Below are 12,419 nucleotides of genomic sequence, written 5' to 3'. Positions count from 1 at the left end.
AATGGCAACCAAACAGGAAATTGTGGTTTCAAACACCCCATCAGTTAAAAAGAACAGCAGGCTAAAAAAAGAAAGTAGAAGAAAGAATAGAACCAATTTCCAATTTGACTCTGTTTTCTGAGTTCGGAATTTTTCAAAATGTGTTTCATATAACACTACTTCCTTGAGAACTAATAAATAAAAATATAGATTATGTCAGTAAGTTTGGAAAATCCTTCAAACATGTCCCTCCTTTATAGGCTTATAATGCCTCAAGAAACCCTTTGAAAGAGAAATATGTAAAAATTAATTTATCCAACTGCCGCCAAAGGTAGTTGACCACAATCCACCCACCCACACACATACACACACATCCCCATTTATTTCATGTAATACAGTAACATGGCTGTTAAGAAATTCTGTCTTCATTTATTTATTGCTTTGAACTGGCAAAAGTTCCATCATCCTTCAAAATGCAGATACATTGATAAGGCATTTTGCTATGGTGAGGAAAACATGAGGGAGAAGAGATGAATTTGAATGTCACCTCTGCTACTTTCTAGCCATATAATATTAGACAAGTCATTTAACCTCCCTGAGCCTCAATTTCTTCATCTATAATAAGGAGAAAACATCCTTTATATAAGGTAATCAGAAAAATTACATGAGAAGATAAATATGAACATTCATCAGCTATAAATTACTATGAAATAATATGTAAAATAATATTACCTAAATAAGAATAAAATATACTCGTGGAAAAATATTCTTAAAAATTTCTGTTGACTTCTAAAGTACATTTATGTAACTTACCTGTCCTAATGCCCAACTATCTCCAAATACCTGAGCATTTCTCACTTCTAAGTTATTAGATGTGGTCATGTCATTTGAAGTGCATTTGTCAAAGTTTCCACACAATCCTGATAGCTTGTTCTAAAGTAAGAGAAAATCACCAGGAAATATTCTATATTCACTTTAACATTTAAAGACTCATGTTCATTAAAACTTTTGAGACATTTCAAATATACATTTAAGAATTTCCACAGCAATCATTTTAAAAAATTAACTTGAAGAAGTGGATTTTCTCATACCAATTTAATTATATTTAGTGATTATTTTAAATTTGCAAAAATATTTTACCCGATTTCAAGTCCTATTTATCCACATTTACCAGTGTCTTGGCATTAATACAACTAATGACATAAATAACTTGGAAAAGTATAATTCAAACAAGATAGTACATATGAGAGTGTATGTGTATGCAAATGTACGTGTGTATATACAGAATTAATGTGTGTGTGTGTGTATATATATATATATAATTCATAATTATATATATTCTCATCCTTGGTGGAAACAAGGATATAGGATGAAGAATGGCAGATATATTCCCTGCTTGTTGAAATATATCATATTGCCTACCTGATTTGCCTACATACAAGTTAACCATTTGTTTTTCCACAGCCCCTTCCTGATGCCTCAGCTTTAGGATAATTACTGTTAGTAATGGCCACTGTCTTTGAACAGATGTAATTTCAGAAAACAGAGGTCTCGTGGTAATAAGTGGCTATGGCAGATGTAATTCTATGGTTGTTGTCTGCTTTGCCAGAGACACAGGCAGCCTACTTCACCATTAAGGGATGGATTCTATTCTTCAATATTGAAGACAGCATTCAGCATCTTTAAATTCAAGGTTTTAAGAAGTAGTTCTACTGCTTTTAGAAAATCACTGCAAGTTCTCCTCCTTTCTCTTCTTTCATCTAGTAGTACTTTTGAAAACAAGGATATTGGATGAATAATGGCAGTGAATATTTGTTGAAGAAAAACAGCAATGACTGAAGGTTATTTCGGTTCATCAAAGAAATTCAAGATGCCAACAAATCTAGGAATAGATCTTTGGGCTTTATCCTCCTTAAGACTGAAAGACTATAACTTCAATATACAATCATATTTTATAATATATTAAAACCTTTTTTAAAAAATGTATCTTTTCTGTATTTTTGAGAAGATATTGTTGCTATTCCAATTTTCTTTAATTTGACAAAAATTATATCCATGAGTCTCAGTCTCAATTTCAGGTAAACCAGATTTTAAAAAAATACATCAGTATTTTTGCAAACAACTTTAAAATATGAATTCAAAATATTCAAATAAATATTCGAAATATTTAATCAAATTTGAAATATTTTAAATAGTAAACTACTTAACAATATTTAATAAAAATACTTAGCAAGGAATAGTATATAAAATAATTTAAAATATAAATTGACAAAAATTATAAACAACTCAGATTGGATATTCAACCATGAATGGATAAATAAATTGTGTGGTACATCCACACAACAGAATAGTACTCAACAGTATAGAATTCACATAACAATTTATATGAATCTTAAATATACTTTGCCAAGTCAAAGAAGCCAGACCCAAAAGACTACAGATTATACAATTCTATGTATATGATATCTGAGGAAGGCAAAACTATTGCAGTGGAAAATATAATCAGTGGTTGTCTGAGGTTAGGAGACAAATGTTGGAGTTGACAATAGAGAAGCAACAAGGAGTATATTTGGAGGTTGACAGGTATGTTCTACGTAGAAATGTTGTGACAGATACAAGGCTCCATGCATAATATGATTTGGCTCTGTGTCCCCACCCAAATCTCATCTCGAATTACAATCCCCATATGTTGAGGGAAGGACCTGTTGAGAGGTGATTAAATCATGGCGGTGGTTTCTCCCAAGCTGTTCTTGTGATAGTGAGGGAGTTCTCATGAGACCTGATGGTTTAAAAGTGTGGCATTTCCCCCTCACTCTTTCTGTCTTTCGGGCCACCTTTTGAAGAAGGTGGTTGCTTCCCCTTTGCCTTCCACAATGATTGTAAGTTCCCTGAGGCCCTCCCAGCCATGCAGAACTATGAGTCAATTAAACCTCTTTTCTTATAAATTACCCAGTGTCAGGTTGTTCTTTATAATGGACTAATACAATGCATTTGTCAAAATCCATAGACCTGGATACAATAAGAGTAACTTTTTTTTACATTTTAAAAATAATTTTACTGCATGTAAACTTAAAAAAAAAAAAAATCCAGAATGTGGAGGAAAACATGGAATGCAGACTGTAAGAACTAAATCTAATTGCATTATGAAAAAATCACATAGTTAAGCTGAAGAAAAAGAGAAGAAAGCTGGCTTAAGAAATCTTGGAAAACTGGATACTACAAGGTTAAAGTCAAAAAGAACTGTACACAAACAGTGTACATGGTAAAGTTCTTCTTCACAAGGGTATGAGTTAGTAATTCTGAAAATATAACCTAGTTCTTAAAGGAAAACATTAATTATTTTATTTTCATCAAACATCAAAAACTAAATGTGATTTTATTCATTACATCTCATTAGGAGCTTAGGTTGACCTACCTTCCACTGTGGCCCAACTTTGATATGAATAGTTGTCTTCCTATCCCAAAGAATAGTGATATCTTTCTCTGGAAAGTATACTACTATATAGTAACCAGCCTTCCAAAGCTGGTAGGTAGGTTTGTTTTCCAGGAAAAAACCTGATCGTTTCTTAAAAAAAAAAGAAAAGAGAAGAAATAAAGTGAATACTAGGTTCTCTAACCAAAATATATCAAATTAGCTTAGTTAATATTTACCAACAACTATCTATGTACTAATATTGTTGCTTGGTCATGCCTTTTCTGAATTCTGTAAGAAAAGACAAAACAATTGCACAAAATACATAAATACATAAATATTGATTACCAGACACAAACTAGCAGATGGACCCCACATGGATAAATGGACAAAGGGAAAAGATATTTCAGATACATGCGGGGAAGAGCAAAACAAGGGAATGGACACAGAAGACATTAAGTGATATCCCCGCCAAATCAGAAATTTTACATCTGTGATGAATAAATACAACAGAACTAAAAAAGGTATGGCCTTGCCTGCAAAAGAGAGAAATTCGGTCCTGCTCATGTTTCTGAGTAGCTAATGATAGCATGCAAATAATCTACTGACTTCATTAAAAATGTATTGAAAATCAGAATCATTAAGTTTGCTAGGAGACATTGCCTTCCCAATTCAGGTAAAAGAAGCTGTGAAGTACTTCCTTTAAGTGAAAAGGAGAAAGTTCTCAACTTAACAAGAAAGAAAAAAAATTGTATGCGGCGGTTGCTAAGATCTACAGTAAGAATGAATCTTCTATCTGTGAAATTGTGAAGAAGGGAAAAGAAATTCAGCTAGTTTTGCTGCTGCACATTAAACTGCAAAACTGACAGCCACAGTGCATGGTAAGTGCTTAGTTAAGATGGAAAAGGCATTAAATTTGTGGGTAAAAGGCATGAACAGAAACGTGTTCTGATGGCTGGCAATTGAGTCTGCAACTATCTACGGTTTCAGGCACCCATTGGAGGGCTTGGGACCTAACCCTCATGGACAAGGAGGAACTACTGTATGTGTGTAGCAGGGTGGGAAGGGGTGAATTACCATTAAAGGGATTCCAGAAGGCTTCTTGCAAGGGGTGGGTGTGAACTGATCTGCAAGAGGATATGCACAGCAAGGTATAGGGGGTTGAGAATGAGAATGGAGAAGAAATCCTTCCAAACAAAAGAAATGGCTTGAATCAAGACTTACGGACAAGAAAGTCTCAAAGATTTATTCAGAACTAAGGAGAGTACCAAAAGGCTAGAGCATGAATTACATGATGGATCATAGCCTGAAACCTTTGCAACCAAGTTATACAGAGTAATTATCACATGTGCAAAATGTAGTCAATAAAAGCTTTCAAACAAGGAAGTATCAGACCACAGTTGTATATTAAAAGAAGATAATTTATGCAGTAGAAAGGATAAAGCAGAGAGAAATGAGAGATGGAACATATCAGGAAATGTTAGAGAACTTTTATTGTAAAGTAGGAATATACAATATTCTTTATTAAGCAAGGGCAACACATGGCTATATTGATTTGAATCTGACCTTGAAATTAACTCATATAATAACTTCAAAAATGCACAGCTAACATCAAAGTAAGGCAAATTTAGCCAGAAGCAAAATAAAAATTGTGAAGGAGATATGAAATTCTTTGGTTACTTTTCTCCTTCAAGTAATAACAAAAGCATAGTTTGAAAATACTATACTACAGTAGACTTTTTAATAAATATTTCAAAGGGAAAATGAAATAAATTTATTCACATCCATAAGGAGTTTTCAGTCTCCTAGACCAAGGTCATACTTAAAATAAGTGCACAATATATTGTATAGAAGAGTATATATTGTACATAACCATATGTGTAGTTGACCGGCTCTCTCTGATCTCATTTCCTTTCACTTCCCAATCCCCACCCTCACTGACTAAGCTTCAGCTATGCTGGCTGTCTTTCTGTTCTTCAAATTTACCTAAGCTTTTACCCATCTCAAGTCTTGTGTGTTTGGTGTTCCTCCTGCTGGGAACTCTGTTCTCCAGATCTTAGCGTAATGGCCTCATTCCCATCAGTTGTGACCCATATGCTCCCTCCTCTGTGAGGCCTCCCCTGATTGCCCCACTAGAAATTTCATCCTCAAGATGAGCTGGATTGGTAGGCATTTAGACAGTGCAATGCTCTTCTGAGCAAGGACAGTCCCTTGCTCAGATGTGGGCCACCACTTGGGGTTTAATGCTCTGTAACTGCCATCTTGAAATTCTGATTTTATGTGTGAATCCATGTTTTGTCAGTGAAGTTCAGTGAGACAAAGAATCATGTGTCTGGGCCTTGAAGCCTTGGCTCACATCTCCTGCTGTCTGTCCAACCTCCCTGGGATTGATTCTCAGATGCCTGCTTCTCTGCAGCCACCCAGAGACCACTGCTACGCTCTACTAGCAACACAGAGGCAGGATGAGTTGGACTTAGGCATGCATACCCAAATGCCAAGTTGGAGTTATGAGGCAAGGAAGGCCCTCAGCACTGACAGGGTATGTGATGTGCACTCACCCCAGGACTGTGCCTATGCTTGAGTGAGCATGGCATTAAATGATAATTTTAAAAAAAAGAAAAGAAAAGAAAAAACACCACGACACATCAAGACAGAACACAAAACAAGAAAATGAAACATTTTACCTGTTTTGAACAAATTGCATAGCTTGCCCTGCCCCCAAGTCGGTCTCTGCCACCAGGAACTAATTCTATTGTTTTCACTGCACTCTTTAGTATCTTTCTATCATTTTGTTTGTCTTTGATTTGTTTCTCTTTTGCTCAGTTTGGTTTTGCATCAGTTATCCTGATACAAAAGCACATCTTTTCTATTTGTCTTTAGACATAAAATCCTTCATTTTCCTTAGATAGGGCAGTTTACTACAAGAAAATCCTCTGTGGTCAAAGGGAGTTGCCATGCACCTTACTTTTCAGATTCATAAATAATGCTGTTCATTAGAACAGTGAGGTATTATGAATTTTCCAAAATAGAGATCTCCACTTCAGATGAGAATTAAAGCACTTTAAACAAACTCTAGTGATGTTAGCAAGATATGTTAGAAATATGAATTAAAATATTTAAAGTACAGCTTAATAAATTAATAAAATGGTTATATCTTATACATTTGATAAAATTAGAATTGTGCATTTACATATAAAAATAACAGAGGTGGGCCGGGCACGGGGGCTCACACCTGTAATCCCAGCACTTTGGGAGGCCGAGGCGGGCGGATCACGAGGTCAGGAGATCGAGACCATCCTGGCTAACATGGTGAAACCCAGTCTCTACTAAATATACAAAATATTAGGTGGGCAAGGTGGCGGGCACCTGTAGTCCCAGCTACTCAGGAGGCTGACGCAGGAGAATGGCATGAACCCGGGAGGCAGAGCTTGCAGTGAGCCGAGATCACACCATGCACTCCAGCCTGGGAGACACAGCAAGACTCTGTCTCAAAAAAATAAAATAAAATAAAATAATAAAATAACAGAGGTGGTTTTTTGTTCTTCCTTTGAATGGGTGGTCCATCTACCATAAAATAAATAGTGCTTATTTTTCACTTTCGATGTTTGAGAAAAAAATATTGCAGGGGATTTCTTTAGGGTCAAACTGTTTTTATGACTTTTCTTAATCTTATGTCATACAATTTATATAAAGGAGACTGATTAACACCTACATACAAGTGAAAATTGGAAGTTGAAAGTTATGTGGAGTTGCAATCACCACTTCAAAGATGTGTCAAACTGTCTTTATAAGAGCATTTACTATTTTCTCTTGTATCTTTTTTAACATCCTTCTTCTTAGAAATAACCTTCACCTATAAATGAATATCTGGTTGGTGGTTATGACAAACTGCTGTAATTACTTGAAAAACATGTCAACATGATTGTAGAAACTCTGTTTTGCCCAAAGGTTGACTGCCGCCCAGTTTCAATGTTTCTGACTGAAACATAGTTATGTTTTAAGGTAATTGTTCTCAAACTTTAGTGTGCACAAGAATTTCGGGTACCATTGAAAACGTCAATTTTGTTTTCAGCAACAGCCATTCCGATTACTGAAGTCAGACCAAAAACTAGCACTTACAAGGAAAAATTCCAGATGATTTTAATGAATATTGGCAGATCAAACTGAGAGAAACACTGTTCTAAACATCTCAGAATATAGGTCAGTTTTTAAAGCCCATTTGTTAAATCATGTACTTTCTAACTCTAAAACTTCTTGCCTATACAATGAGGTTCAAATATCTTGCACCATTCAAGAGCCTCCATAGTCTGGACTCAGCCCCCTCATCTATTGCCTTTACCACATGCTCCCTGAATGACAGCTGATCAGGACACTCCTCCCTGAGTCGCTTTGCCACTCCCTCCATCCACTGTCTCATATATTGTGCTTCCACCAATCTAAACCACCTGCAGTTATCCAAACATGCCATTTCATCTCTCAGCTCTGCTCTACTGAGTGGGTTTATTCGTCTGTACTGATTGCCACCCTACTCCCTCTCTTCACCTGGCTAATGCCTAATCATCCTTTAAGACTCAGTGCAAATTATTTCCTCCACAGCATGTCTTCTGAGCCTTCAAAAATAGGGAGGGTAAAGGAAATAAGAAGAATCATTCCAAATCCATCAATTTATACTTTTTCAATCCTCACAGAAACTAAAGAAGTAGGTTCTAAAAATCTTCCCAAATTTACAGATGGAAAAGCTGCAGCTTGGAGAGGTTAAGTAAACCTGCCCAAAGTTATAGAGCAAGCAGCTGATGGAACAGAGGCTCCAAGTTACTACTGAGTGACTCTAAAGTCTATGCTCTTAACAATCACCCTAAGCACCCCAGGTTTCTTTAGGTGTTCTTCCCAGGAGTTCCCATATTATCCTACATAAATTCCTATCATAGGACACCATGCTGCGCATCCTTATTTACCTGAATGTGTCCGTCACCTGAGCAGAAACTTCTTAAAGGCAAGCACAGTGTTATTTCACTATTGTAGTCCCAACAATTAGCACATGTTTTGATATTCAGTAAACATTATAAAAGAATGTATGAGATGAATGAATGAATGAAATTTATTCATTCTATTAAATTGGGCAGGCTCCAAGGATACAATAAACAAGAACTTGGAGACAATTGGGGAAGACAAGCTCACAAGTAGTTTCATTAAAGCATGATACACATTCTAATAGGGTGCTTCAGGGTATGAGGAGGAGCTCCTTGGAGGAGGTATGATAAGACATATTGCATATGAATAATTTAAATGGAAAGACAGATCCAGGAATAAGCAATAACAGTAATGAACGGACTAATAAGATGCTCCACCTCCTGGAATGTGGGCTTGAAGCAGAAAGTGATGACAGAGCAGCCAGGAGAGGTGGGCAACAGTCAGATTGGCAAGGCCTTGGAGGAGCAGTGGGAAGGCATCTCAAAGTCTTGAAGAACCACAGAGTGACATATTAAGATTTCCATCAAAAATATACATATATAAGGCTGGGTGTAGTGGCTCATGCCTGTAATCCCAGCATTTTGGGAGGCCAAGACAGGTGGATCACCTGAGGTCAGGAGTTTGAGACCAGCCTAACCAACATGGTGAAATCTCGTCTCTACTGAAAATACAAAAATTATTTGTGGAGTGCGTCTGTAATCCCAGCTACTCAGGAGGCTGAGGCAAGAGAATCGCTTAAACCCAGGAGACAGAGGTTGCAGTGAGCCAAGATCATACCACTGCACTCCAGTCTGGGCAACAGAGTGAGATTCTGTCTCCAAAAAAATATATATATTTATATATATATATATATATATATATACACACACACACAAGTAAAACTACCTATGTTGCAGTATTTGAGGATGAATTAGAGGGGAAAGACTAAAACTAGAAGCCAAGAGTCTAGCCTGAAAGCCACTGAAGTAATGAAGGCAATAGGTGAGGGCTGCAAGGGCCCAAATGGTAACTATGGGAATGAAAGCAAGATGAATTGGAATATGGAGAAGGGAAGTTAAGAAGTAAGAAGAGAGAAGTGAAGCACAATTTACTGAAGCCACACAAAATGGAAAAGAAAAAACAACATAGATCTCATAACCATTTACAGAGAGAAGTAGCCCAAATCATTTCTATTCTATTTTCAGTATCCTCGGGACAAGTTCAAATGATCCTGAAAGAAATAATTCACTAACCTGTTTGTAAGGAGTATCATTCAGGTAAATTTCAGTGTCCCCAACTGAAATCAAAACACTTTTAGAACAAACAATATCGTTGTCAAAGCATTTCTTGTTCTGGGCAATGACAGATATATCTGAATCATCTGTACTCTGAAATGTCAAAAATATTTTATTAATACAAACATATACAACCTACATTATTTTAGTTATTTTTATTAAGAAATCTTAAAGATCAGTATTGACAATGGATTGCATTAGAACTGAAAAACAACTTACCTCTATAATAAAAAGTCATTTTTAACTAATAATGTGAAGAATTTTATAGCAATATAGTAGGATAGCTCAACCTTTAAACATCTATAATGTCTCTGTTAAAATTTTGATCCAGCCAAGTTTACCATTTTATTTCTATAGCTCAAATGTATCAACCATTATCATTTTCTTTGTCAATAATCAACAAAACAATATGTCACTTAGGGAAATCTTAAAAAAAAAAATTCATTTGAGACATGTCTTTGGTTTTATTTAAAGGATATTTCTGGCTGAATAATTATTTGTCTATAAATAAGAACACAAATAGTTACAAAACTTTGGTATTTGTTAGTAAATAAAATAATGTGCATTGTTTGAGAGCTTGCTTCGCATTTTACATATATTATCCAATTTAGTTCTTATGTAAACTTTTTGAATTAGGTATTATTTCCATTTTACAGATGAGGAAACTGAGGTTAAGACGGACTAATTGATTATCTGAGATCGCTTTGCCAAATAAGCGGAGGATCAGAGTTCAAATCCCTAATCTGTTTTGTTTGTCTTGATGCCACTTATAAAGAAATTAGGAAGGGTCTAGAAATGGTTGAGGAGAAAGACAACTTTAGATGATAGGGAATCCCTAACTTCAAGGAACACTGTTTGGTCTCTCTACTCTAAATGACACACTTCCACTTCCAGTTAGACCCCTTTCCTTAGCAACTCCCCCACTGCATCCACTAAGTCACTCTTTAGAATCAAAGTTTCTAATTTTCTCCCCCAGTTGAATGGATAGGTTTCTTCAGTTGCACTGACTCTGGAAATTTCATTCTAAAATATTGTTTGTATCTGGTTCTTTAAAAGTTTTAATTGGCAAGTTATAATTGTATATATTTATGAGATACAAAGGGATGTTATATGTATATAATGTGAAATAATTAAATAAAACTAACATATTCATCAACTCATATACTTACAATTTTTCTAGGAAGAAAGTACATGCTTCTTGTCAAATTTTCAAAGTGGTCTTAATCTCCCCCAAAGTTAAAAGCTACTATTTGAAGAGCCCCTTCACTAATAGTGGACAGTAGAGATTTCATTAAAAGGAAAGGAAGAAATGTGACATTTCTCCTTGGATTCAATGTTCAGTTTTCAAAGGGCCATACATATTTCCTGAATCTTTTCCATTTTGAGACATATGGGTCAGCGTTTATTTTCATAGTAAGAAAAAGTCATTAAATGTTTGGCAATTATAGGCCAGGCACTGTGGCTCATGCCTGTAATCTCAGCACTTTGGGAGGCCAAGGAGGACACATCACTTGAGCTCAGGAGTTCAAGAGGTCAGTCTGGCCAGCAAACCTGGTCTCTAATAAAAATGCAAAAATTAGCCAGGCATGGTGGCACACGCCTGTAGTTCCAGCTACTCACGAGGCTGAGGCAAGAGAATTGCCTGAACCTGGGAGGCTGAAGTTGCAGTAAGCTGAGACCATGCCACTGCACTACAGCACTCTAGCCTGGGTGACAAAAAAAAATTGGCAATCACTGCAGCCTCAATTTTCCAGGCTCAAACAATTCTTCCACCTTGGCCTCCTGAGTAGCTGGGAGACTACAGGTGTGTGCCACTACACGTGACCAATTTTTAAAATTTTTTTGTAGAGGCAGGGTGTCACTATGTTGCCCAGGCTGGTCTCAAACTACTGGGCTCAAGTGAGCCATTCATTTTAACCTCCCAAAGTACTGGGATTAGTGGTGTAAGTCACCTTGCCTGATGATCATAGAGTTCTTGATGTAAATTCTCCACACTTAGTTTTTCACAACACTGGCAATGTGAAAACTAGCTCAATTCATCTCTTATTTTGGCTAAATTCTTTCTGCCTTGTTAATAAGTGTTATAGTGACTAGAGGATAGTTTTTTAACGAATGGTATTGATGGAGTAATTAATGTGTCCCTCTGTAGCCCATTTTTCCTTCATAGATGCTGGGAGCTTTTGCTGCTTTTTAAACAATCCTTTTGCAAAGCATTGCCTAAATTTTGAAAAGTGAAATAATAAGGGTCATTACAATGATTATGACATTGTACCTCTCAAAAAAATAATGTCATACTTTTCTGCCTTTCTGCATAATTTGCAAAGAAGTAAAAGTACATAATTTAGGGTTTTGCTTTGCTCTTCCTCTTGGGAAAAGTTATTTAGATTAAGGGATGTGAAAAGTTTATTGAAAGGCTTTCTATTGCCATTATATTTTATTACTATCAATTAAAGTGCCTCAATGTTAGTTTTATCCTTTATATTAAATCTGAAATGTCAAGAAATATTCTATCTGTATGGTTTGTCTTATAATATCATGTTATGCTGACAGTAATTTGAAACAATAGCACTATACCTAAAAGTCACATTTCTATACTTTCCATTTCTAACATATTTCAAGTTAATATTAGGTTTAGAAATAATGCCGCAGAGTTGCTAAGCAACATAGTAATAATGATAACAAAGCTGGAGGAAAAAGGTCAACATCAATGTGCCACATGGGCTCCTCAAAACCCTTCATTCTCAGGTACTAAAAGCTTTAATACAGAATATGCCCCAAAATGA

At 35.8% G+C, this 12,419-nt stretch overlaps 1 protein-coding gene across 2 annotated transcripts in view; it reads right to left on the bottom strand.

The window, feature by feature from the left end:
• The window catches only part of OTOGL (otogelin like), a 171,127-nt gene that overhangs the window by 69,811 nt on the left and 88,897 nt on the right, over nucleotides 1-12,419 (bottom strand). The window contains exons 26-28 of one of the 2 annotated variants that reach the window (XM_010383676.2): nucleotides 9,595-9,729; nucleotides 3,395-3,544; nucleotides 793-912 (exon numbers count right to left, since the gene is read on the bottom strand). In XM_010383676.2, the coding sequence (XP_010381978.2) occupies nucleotides 793-912; nucleotides 3,395-3,544; nucleotides 9,595-9,729 (405 nt within the window). The remainder of the gene's footprint in view (nucleotides 1-792; nucleotides 913-3,394; nucleotides 3,545-9,594; nucleotides 9,730-12,419) is intronic. The other variant, XM_030939363.1, reaches the window with a different exon arrangement.

This window comes from Rhinopithecus roxellana, chromosome 10 (assembly GCF_007565055.1).
Source record: "Rhinopithecus roxellana isolate Shanxi Qingling chromosome 10, ASM756505v1, whole genome shotgun sequence".
In the NCBI taxonomy this organism is placed as follows: Eukaryota; Metazoa; Chordata; class Mammalia; order Primates; family Cercopithecidae; genus Rhinopithecus; species Rhinopithecus roxellana.
The sequence above is the reverse complement of the archived record's forward strand: the minus strand, read 5'-3'. Positions and strand labels throughout refer to the sequence as shown.